General features: G+C 36.3%; 1 protein-coding gene across 1 annotated transcript; it reads left to right on the top strand.

The window, feature by feature from the left end:
• The first annotated feature begins 154 nt into the window (after positions 1-154).
• On the top strand, positions 155-6959 carry LOC128176047 (D-aminoacyl-tRNA deacylase 1-like). Its single transcript, XM_052842077.1, has 5 exons — positions 155-259; positions 3039-3129; positions 3347-3449; positions 6090-6222; positions 6523-6959. Exons 1-5 carry the CDS (start codon positions 217-219, stop codon positions 6696-6698), a joined length of 546 nt encoding a protein of 181 aa, XP_052698037.1. The 5' UTR covers positions 155-216; the 3' UTR covers positions 6699-6959.
• The last annotated feature ends 4214 nt before the right edge of the window (positions 6960-11173 follow it).

Below are 11173 nucleotides of genomic sequence, written 5' to 3'. Positions count from 1 at the left end.
TTCGCGACGACTAAAATTAGTTAGCGATCACAAATACTGATACCTTGAAAATTCATAGACATACTTTTAGATATTTTAAATGTCAAAAATAAAATAAATTTAACATATCGTATAGTATTCTTCAGTATGTCTAAAATTGTATATACGAATATAGAAACGTAACGCCTCCATCGCTCTTCCATTCCGGAAGTATATGTAGAACAGAAGAGTTGTGAAATGAAGGCAATAATTCAGAGGGTAACTCAAGCAAGTGTGACAGGTTTGTTTGGAATTATGGATATTGTTCTGTAATCTGCAATGCGTTGTGTCTTAGATTTATGCTAAACTGGTGTCAGAGAGTCACACTGATCTGTACAGTTTTAAATTGCTGTTTAGTGTATTATATGTGATAAGATAAAGATCCTTAAACTGTACAGGAGCCTACAAATACTGGAATTTGGATGAAAATTGATTACAAATACATAACATGTGAAAACTATGGTGTTCCGATGGGGCCACTTCGACCTTCGCACTTTCGCCTTTAGGTCGAGGTGCGAGAGTGTGAAGTTGCAATGGCGAAAGTGCGAAGGTGCGACGGCGAAAGTGCGAAGCACGAAGATGCGAGGGCGAAAGTGCGAAGTTGCGAAGGCGAAGAAGCGATACTACTATCGCACTCTCGCCTTCGCATCTTCGCACTCTCGCCTTCGCATCTTCTCACTTTCGCCTTCGCCTTTTTATAATTGTGGAGCTCTCTATCGTTTAAAGACAATTTTAGCTGTATAAAAGGACATCTGAGGCAGACGATGACCTTTTTAGAATTTATTTTCAACAGCCTGCGCAGATCCATAACTTTTTCTAGGGGGTGGGGTGGATAAATAATTATATTTGTCGGGGGTGGGGGAGGGTTCCGAGACATATTTTGGAGATTTTATTATATATAATTAATAAAATTAAATTTCTTGGGGGGATGAGATCCGGACCCTCTCTCCCCCTTTACTGCATGTGTGAAGTTATTAGTATTGAATTTTCCGGTTGGGAGGGGGGGGCGCTAGATCCATACATCAGCAAGGAGTGTCGCATATTGAAATTAGAATGTTACTGTGATTGATCTACGGTAAACAGACAGCTGGTAAGTGACAGGAGTCTGGAAGTGCATATGTATACATTATGGCGGACATTACATTTTATATGGAGTATATAACACTTAGGCATAGCCAGCACTGGTAAACATAAATGTCACATATACACATTAAAATATTTATAAACATTCATAGTAAGCACAATGGCTTAGCGCATGCGTACCAATGATTAATTGGAAAACCTTGGCGAGTACGGTGCCTGCATCAAATTCTATGTAATCGACCGAGACTTTCTGAATGCTATAAAAAAAGGCGAAGGCGAAAGTGCGAAGGGGAGAGTGCGAAGTTGCGAAGGCGAGGGAGCGATAGTAGTATCGCGCCTTCGCACTTTCGCCTTCGCATCTTCGCGCTTCGCCGTCACATCTTCGCACATTTCGCTCCTTCGCCCTCGCACTTTCGCCTTTGCAACTTTGCACTCTCGCATCTTTGACCTAAAGGTGAAAGTGCGAAGGTCGAAGTGGCCCCATCGGAACACCATAGAAAACAGACTATAGCCTCCTAATCACTCAGGTGTGAAAATCAAAATGTTAGCCAGGTGGGAATTGAGAATTTCAGAATGTTGGCTAAGTGGGAATAAACCGCAAATAAATAAAAAAAACAGGCATATCTAATGTGTGAAGTGCTTTGGTGAAGTGCATGCAGTAATGCTCCATTGTAAAATCACAGGTTTTTTCATAGAGAGTGCAAGCTTCATCATTTGTTAAAATGAAGGGCCATGCCCTCTTTAAAGGGGAAATAATAAAAGTTATTGGAAGCATTCTCAGGTAGGGTAGATTTAAGCTTGTTTAAATCATGATCCCCAGGGGTAGGGTAGGGCCACAATTGGGGGGGGGGGGGGGGGGGGGGGGTCGGAGGGTCAATCGTTTACATAGGATTATATACATGCATAGTAAATCTTTCAAAATCTTCTTCTCAGAAACAATTGTCCAGAAAAACTTGTGTGGAAGCATCCTCCGGTAGGATAGATTCAAATTTGTTCAATTCATGATCCTCAACTGTAGGATGAAGCCACAATAGGGGCCCAATTTGTACATAAATGTAGGAATATATAGAGTATATCTTTAAAAATCTTTTTTCTAGCAAACCATTTGACCAGAAAAGCTGAAAAGCCTCAATAGAGGATACAAATTTTACATAGGAATACCGGTGAATATAAAGAATTAGAGAAATTTTTTTTTCTCAGAAACTGATTGACCAGAAAATCTGAAACTTGTGTTGAAGCATCGTAAGGTAGGGTAGATTTAGATAGAATGTTCTATCGTTAAAATGACAGATGTCCTACGGACCCTGAGCGTAGCCTGGTCATAGTAAGATTATTCTTTCTAGGGTAGATTGTACCAGTAGTTTGTTATAGTCATGATCCCAAGGGGTAGGATGGGGCTACAATGGGGGGTCCAATTTTACAAAGGAAATCATTTTAGATTATTCACAAGAACAAAAATGTTATTGTGAGGATTTACTTATGTGCAAGCATTTTGATTATTATTGATTCTTTAAAATTGTTCAGACTTTAATCCCTGGACAATTCTTGGGCTTCACAAGGGGTTCAAAGTTTGATGTAGGTTTATATCCAATATATAAACAATACTGTTGTTTATGATCTTCTTGAGAGCTGCAATGCTCAATATATAATATGACTATAAAATCATATGCTTAGAAAAGTGACTCAGAGATAAAGATAAAAATATCCAGTAAAAAATTGCATTTTTATTTTATACAGAATATATTATACTACATTGTCCAGATATTTTGTATATGACTCCATAAAGCTGGTTTAATTATGTTTATTGTTGCTCAGTTGAGCAATGTGGCCCATGGGCCTGTTGTTTGGGCACTCATGGAATGCACTGGTATCAAACTGCATTATGTTTGCTTTTGCTATAAGAAATACTGATTGTCAAATATTCTTATCTATTATAGTTGGAGAGGAAACAGTCAGTTCAATCGGGCAAGGGCTGTGTGTCTTGATTGGGATTGGCAGATATGACACTGCAAAGGAACTGGAATACATGTAAAGCTGTTTGGTGAACTCTTGTCCACTGTGTACATGCAAGCTTTCATTCCTCTGTAATGTGTAGAAAAAACTTATGTTGAATTGCTCTCTTCTTTTAGGACATTTTCCAAAATAATCATATTGTTAAATAAAAAAAATATTCTAAAGTTTTGAATATATGTACCTTATAAAAGATTACTGATACTTAGTTACCAGTTAACATTTTTTATGGCAGGGCTAGGAAGATTTTGAATATAAGGCTGTTTGATGGTGAAGATGGGAAAAGATGGAATAAAAGTGTAATGGATAAACAGCTAGAAGTTTTGTGTGTCAGCCAGGTATTTTGACATCTTTTCTTTCTTTCTTCATTTGAATGGCAAATGAACAAATTATTGTATAATGGGTTATATTTGCCCCATGTTTTTTAGCTCACCTGAGCCAAAGGCTCAAGTGAGCTTTTCTAATCACAATTTGTCCGTTGTCGTTGTTAACTTTTCACATTTTCATCTTCTTCTCAAGAACCACTGGGCAGATTTCAACCAAATTTGGCACAAAGCATTACTAAGTGAAGGGGAATCAAGTTTGTTCAAATGAAGGGCCACGCCCTCTTTAAAGGGGAGATAATTGAGAATTATTGAAAATTTGTTGGTATTTTTCAAAAATCTTCTTCTCAAAAACTTATTCGCCTGAAAAGCTAAAACTTGTGTGGCGGCATCCTCAGGTAGTGTAGATTCGAGTTTATTCAAATCATGGTCCCCGGGGGTAGGGAGGGGCCACAATTGGGGGATCAAGTTTTACATAGGAATATATAGAGAAAATCTTTAAAAATCTTCTTCTCAAAAACTATTGGGCCAGAAAAGCTCAAATTAAAATGGGAGCATCCACAGGTAGTGTAGATTCAAATTTGTTCAAATCATGTTCCCCGGGGGTAGGGTGGGGCCACAATTGGGGGATCAAGTTTTACATAGGAATATATAGAGAAAATCTTTAAAAATCTTCTTCTCAAAAACTATTAGGCCAGAAAAGCTCAAATTAAAATGGGAGCATCCACAGGTAGTGTAGATTCAAATTTGTTCAAATCATGGTCCCCGGGGGTAGGGTGGGGCCACAATTGGGGGATCAAGTTTTACATAAGAATATATAGAGAAAATCTTTAAAAATCTTCTAAAAAACTATAAGGCCAGAAAAGCTCCAATTATAATGGAATCATCTTCAGGTAGTGTAGATTCAAGCTCGTTCAAATCATGGTCTATGGGGGTAGGGTGGGGCCAAAATGGGGGGATCAAGTTTTACATAGGAATATATAGAGAAATCTATAAAAATCTTCTTCTCAAAAACAATTTGGCCAGAAAAGATCAAATTTGGATGGAAACATCCTCAGGTAGTGTAGATTCAAGTTTGTTCAAATCATAGTCCCTGGGGGTAGGGTGGGGCCACAATGGGGGGATCAAGTTTTAGATAGGAATATATATTAAATATCTTCTTCTCAAAAACTATTAGTCCAGGAAAGCTCAAATTTGGATGGAAGCATCCTCGGGTAGTGTAGATTCAAGTTTGTTCAAATCATGGTCCCAGGGGGTAGGGTGGGGCCACATTTGGGGGATCAAGTTTTACATAGGAATATATAGAGATAATCTTCTTCTCAAAAACTATTAGGCCAGGAATGCTCAAATTTCAGTGGAAGCATCCTCAGATAGTGTAGGTTCAAGTTTGTTCAAATCATGGTCTCCAGGGGTAGGATGGGGCCACAATTGGGGGATCAAGTTTTACATAGGAATATATAGAGAAAATCTTTAAAAATCTTCTTCTCAAAAACTTTTTGACCAAGAAAGCTCAAATTGGCGGGTAACCATCCTCAGATAATGTAGATTCAAGTTTGTTCAAATCATGGTCCCTGGGGGTAGGGCGAGGCCACAATCGGGGATACATTTTTATACATAGAGAAAATCTCTTAAAAATCTTCTTCTCAAAACTATTTGGCCTGGAAAGCCCAAATTTGAGTGGAAGCATTCCCAAATGGTATATAGATTCAAGTTTGTTTAAATAATAGTCCAGTGGTATGGTGAGGCCACAGTGGGGAATGAATTTTTACATAGGAATATATAGAGAAAATCTTTAAAAATCTTCTTTTTAAAGACCATTTGGCCAGAAAAGCTTTAACTTGTGTAGAGGCATCCTCGGGTAGTGTAAATTCAAAATCACAGTCCCTAGTGGTATGGCGGGGCCGTGATGGCGGTTTTGAATTTTTACATAGGAATATATCGAGAAAATCTTTAAAAATATTCTGGGAAAGTTTTTCGGTCCAAATCTCATTACTTAGTGTGAAAGCACAGGTTATGCAGATATAAGTTTGATGAAACCATGATACCCTAGAGAAAAGTGGGGCCACAAAATGGGGGGGGGTATATAGGAATAGAGAAAAATCTTCTTACAGGTACAACAACAAAAGGGGCTTGGTATTTACCAAAAGAAAGAGGTGGATAAAAATTGGCAGATTTTCAATTTTTTTTTAGCTAGATCTACTGTACTTAGTTGTCAAGATATTTTGATACTGTAATGCTAATTTGATCAGAATTAAGGCAATTGTTGCTCAGGTGAGCGATGTGGCCCCTGTGCCTCTTGTTTTTGTTTGTTTTTGTTTTTTTTGGGGGGGGGGTCTTTTAAAACATGTATTTGCATATGGTTTTGTCCCATGTTAAATTCACCCAGACACAGAAATGTGAAAGAAAGATAATTCTAGACATTTGAATTCGCTCAGTCTTAAATTCGCTTGCTGAAAATGAGGACAAAAGGGGCAAAAATAAAAAGGGAGGCAAATATATCCTTGTATACAATATTAAGCTAGGCGAGAAAAAATTGTGCTGTAATTTTCAAAAGTCAAACTGGATCCCTATATCTTGAAATCAAATGCTTTCTCTCTTGAAATCAAAGGACAGTTAAAAAATGCCCATGTGTTATTCTACCTTGTTTCATTTTAGTTCACACTCTCTGCAGTTCTTAAAGGAAACAAACCTGACTTTCATGAGGCTATGGGTCCAGACACATCCGAGGAAACTTATCAAGATTTTCTACAGTTGATGAGAAATTCTTATAATTCAGACAAAATTAAAGGTATTGGTATTTGTATTCTGTTAATTTGATTTTATCCACTGCACTGGTACAATTTAGGGATGGGGTGTATGGAAGTCATCGGAGCCATCATACATGGTGAAACGGTTTGTCATTTTAAAAAAGAATTCATCTGTTGTCATTTGAAGAAAGTAATTTATGTATAAATCATTGATATGTTTTCAAAATTAATACGGTCACCAGAGGTTATGTTGAGGGGTTTATTATTAGCCTGACAAAAATATCATTTTGATTTCAGGAATTAAAACACGTAACACAATATTTTCCATTTCTACATTTCAGATGGTAAATTTGGAGCTTATATGCAAGTCCACATACAGAATGATGGTCCAGTGACGATACCTCTAGACTCTCCTGACAATCTCCCCGATTCTAAAAAAAAGAAAACAGCCATGGTAGCGCCATCTGTTCAGTCTCTCTCCATCAACTCCGGAGAGGGAGACAACTCTGGCTCCTGACAAATGCAGACTTAGCTATTCACCTTTATCCGTCTATTTATAGCCATTGATCCTTGACATTTTGTATCAAATCAACACCAGTGTGAGGCCAAGAAACTTTTAATGAATTATCAGTAATTCGTTTGCTTTGATTTACTGGTACATGTATTCGTTTATTTTTTGTGTAAAGTCTATGTCAGCATTTTTTTTATACTAAGTATAATGTGCTAACATGCTTGATATTTGTGACTTTACAATAAAATATGAATGTTTTATTCACAATTCAGTTTTGTTATACTTTTATATCATTACGGTATATTCAGAATCTAAAATGATAATTATTTTTTACCTCTGTATTTAAATTTATTAGGGAATAACCATTGTTCGTTGGAGACCAATATTTGTGTGGCTTTCGTTGGTAACCCTTACTCACAAATTTATATCCCCATGAACGTATATACAAGCATTTGTTAAATATTTATTGAAATTATTCCGAACTTGCTACCAACGAAATTACATCCTCACGAACCAGAAAAAATTTGGCTACCCATTGACCCCCATGAATAAAAATGATTCCACAGTAGTTTAATTTAAATTATTTATTTTAAAGAACATGCACATGTCTGTTGCAATTGGGAATTACATGTACCTTTTTGAATTGGTTGCTTTGATAAATTCTTAAGTTCCTTAACAATATTAAATTTTTTACTTTTTAAAAGGAAGTGTGGTAACATAGACAGTGATTTTTTTTTTTAATGATTAATGCTTGTGTAACTTGTCGTGGAGTTTGCACCTCTTCAGTTCAAGGGTCTGGGGGCTGAACAAATGAAAAAAGTACAGTAGTGAAAAACTTTCCTCTTCATAAGGATTAAACAATTTTTAGTTTGCAAATATATATGAAAATGACCCTTCTTTTACTCAAGGGAATATCACAATTGATAGTATGGACTGCAACACACACAATCCCCCGTGATGAACACTAACATATACCTTATTCAGGCAGATAGTGTTCACCTTGTGGTATGCACAAGCCTGCACAGATAGTACATGTACATGAGCGGATCTAGAGGGGGTCCAGACCCTACCCCTGCAAAATTCATTTTTTTAAATTTAACACACCAGATCCCCCCTGGAAATTTTTTTTTCTGGATCTGCTGGTAGGTCTTAGCAGAAGCAGTCTGTGTGTTAATTAATTACTTTCTTATTACCCAGGTAAGTCCTCCAACTAAAATGTACATCTTCCAAAGTAGATTATCAGGAATGACAGAGACAAACCTCCAGGAGGTTGACCTCTGCAAATTCTGACTACAGTATCAAGTGGTCTGCCTCTAAAAACTATCAAGTTAATGTGACAAGCCTTCATTGCAAGGCAATTAATTTATTTACTGAACCATACAGTAGTCTTGCAAGTCCTCTCCTATGGGCTTCTGATGCCAGATGCACGCAGATAAACATGTATTCTGTAAATTACTTTTATCGATTTAAATGTATCTAAAGTCTTGGAAAACATTTTTTATCAATTTTAAAATCTTCCGATAATTTTTCTGACAGTTGTAAACTACCGTAAATGCATGTAATTTGGCTATGCATTCTAGTTAGCATTTTTATATCTATGTAGATAAACAGGTACATTAAGGAAAGTGCACAACATATAATTTTACTGGATATAGAGGTGACAAACTTGTTCAGTATGTTACTAGACACAGTGTCATATTTTCAACTTTTCAGACTTTACCGTATATAATCACAGCTAAACCTAAAATCAGTAAATCCAAAGGAAATAAATATCATGAATGTGATTTTTTTATTTGTAAACACTAACAATTAAAAAAAATTATAATACATAAACATACATCATTGTAAACTATAAATTGACATGAAGTCAACATAAATATAAGTAAATGTAAATGTCAAGAACTTAGAAAGTATTGATTTTAGCAATACTGAGTAAATGGAATACATTTTGAGTACATTTTGATTGACTTTAAAAATTTTTGGTCACAGCTCTATATCACTCAATCAAGTTCAAATTTGACTAGACAAGAATAATGAGAGATCATCAATTGTTTTGTTGGAGTCAAGTTTTCTTTGGGGTGCTTTGAAATTCTGCTACTGTGGAATTCTTAAATAACTCAGCAACCATGTCTTTCGGGTTTTTACGCTTCATAAATCTTGATTGTGGATTAATAGCATTCATTTTTATTTTCAAAGTACTGGAAACATTCCTTTTAGTTTTCTTGACATTATCTAAAATGTACTTGTCAAGTGGCTCGTTCAAAAGCGTTTTGTTGTTTTGTAGTGATCTAGTACGTTTTCTAGGTTTCCTCATTGGTTTTGCATCTTCATGGTTTATAGTTTCAGGTTGCTCCGATCGTTGGTTTGGGGACTTTGGTAACTCAAGACTCTTGTTCCCAGGCTCTGGATTCCTGAGCTCTCTGTCTTTGGATTTCGTATTATCAGCATTACTTGCAATAAATGAGGGATTTCTTAATTTCGGTTTTATTTCCCTGTAGGTTTGAACACTTTTATGGACATTCACTGGTGAATACTTCTTTGGAAGAATTGGAGCGGATAAACTTTTACCCATTGCCTTTTGCTTTATACTTGGTTTTGGAGCACTAACTGTATTCAACAGGTTTGGTTGCAATGTTGAGGTAATTGGCATTGAAGATGCTGGAAAGACTTGAGTCACTTGACCAGAATTACCAGTTATGATATATTGATTGCTTGTTGGAATACTAAACAGGGTGTTTCCTCCAATTCCTTGCTTTGAATCTTTGCTAGCCAGGCTTTGTTGTGGAATGCATTCACTAATGCTAGATTTTGGAGATAAAAGCAAATTGGAATGAATTCTTGGAGCTACAGAATGTATACAACCAATAGGAATAGAGTCATTGAAATCAACACACGGAATCATGGTATGGAAAATTCCATTTCCTGGTTGACCAATCCTTACAGGGGTTGGAGCGGATGAACGATTCATTGGTATTGGTAACTTTGGTTGCACATTTGAGGTCACAACTGTTCTATTGTTTATAACACTGGTGCACTTAGTGATGTTTTGTGATTGCATAACCATTGGCACTTGTACTGAATGTGTTGTAGAAGTACTACAACTGCTTGTTAATAAAACATTATTTTGACCAGCAGCTGTAAAGGATGTTGAAGTTTTCGCATCCGGGTTCACTTTATTGTGGTTCACTGTGGCTGCTTTTTGTGCGGAATTTCTTGGTCCTTTGTTTACAGTACTCTTCTTCTGACTCTTGTTTGAGACTTTAACTTTCTCATTCTCTGGAACTTTTGGCCTTCCACGACTTTTTTTCTCTCCCACGCATTTTGATTGTGAATTTTGTGGAAATATTGGTAGTTTGTTAAAAGTATCTACAGAATTGCCTGACATTGGAATAGGAACAAGGTTTTCCTGCAATTTCCAACTCTTTCCTTGTTTCTGTAGCTCTGCAAAACTAAGGAAAGTAGCTACAGTGACTATATCTCCTTGATTACTTGAAAATTTTGGCAATATAGGGGGATTCTTTGCAACCTGACCAGATTCTGAAGTTGTTGATGGTTTCATAATTGGCAATGAGTTTGATGCTATGTAAACAGCATTGCTTTGTTGTGGTATTGGTACTTCTTTCATTAGATTATTTAGTATTTCTTTATCTTTCTCAACTGATTTTCCTGCTGAGATGGAAGGTTGACATTGCGACTGCTTTTCACAAGTAAGTTCCTCTCCATCATCACTATTCATTGCACAATCATACTTAACACACACTGTTACTGTCTGATCATCTGCCTCTTGCTTTGAAAAAATCTGAATGTTTCCCATCTGGTCATTGGTTTGTTCACTTGTATTCCAAGTGTCTTCCATGGACTCAACAGGTTCAAGTTTAACATGTACTGAAGACATGTAATTTTCAGTTGATTCTATTGTTTGTTGTATATCATTTTGAGTACAAGACGGCAATGCTGAATTGACTGTGTTGGCCTCAACTATTTCATCTTTTAACTGCAAATTTTCATCATGATGTGAATCTGGGTACAAGTTTGTAGATATGTTCTCTGAAATTTGCTGAATTTTTAGCTTGTCATTGTCATTAGCTGAACAGTTTTCTGGACTTCGTTGGTTACACATGTAATCAGATAAACCACTGTTAAGATAATACTTAAAATCTTGAAATCCGAGTTCTTTTAAAGCACCATCAAGTCCAACAGGAATGGAACTTATTTCTTCCCCATATATAAAATCTATAATTGTTGACAACATGTCTGAATTAACTTTGGATAGTTTTATCTTGGATAATTTATTTCCACATCCTTTATATTTGTTTGATAGCAAATTTCGGCATTCCTCAAACGCTGCAACCCATACACAACTATGAATACGTCTTTTTACACCGTCGTTGGAAAAAACTTCAAGATCACATAAAACACTATGTTGTCGCATCAATCGCAGTCTTTCCATAATACGGCAATTCATGTCAAGTTTCATTTTT

Source organism: Crassostrea angulata, chromosome 3 (assembly GCF_025612915.1).
Source record: "Crassostrea angulata isolate pt1a10 chromosome 3, ASM2561291v2, whole genome shotgun sequence".
NCBI classification, from domain to species: Eukaryota; Metazoa; Mollusca; class Bivalvia; order Ostreida; family Ostreidae; genus Magallana; species Magallana angulata.
This window is presented reverse-complemented; position numbering and strand designations above follow the sequence as displayed.

What these genes read in the sequence shown, in the direction of transcription:
- LOC128176047 (XM_052842077.1), top strand. Translation starts at nt 217, where the DNA reads ATGAAGGCAATAATTCAGAGGGTAACTCAAGCAAGTGTGACAG. An exon ending in AAGTTTTGTGTGTCAGCCAG is followed by an intron (nt 3,450 to 6,089) that starts GTATTTTGACAT and finishes GTTTCATTTTAG; the next exon opens with TTCACACTCTCTGCAGTTCT. An exon ending in TAATTCAGACAAAATTAAAG is followed by an intron (nt 6,223 to 6,522) that starts GTATTGGTATTT and finishes TCTACATTTCAG; the next exon opens with ATGGTAAATTTGGAGCTTAT.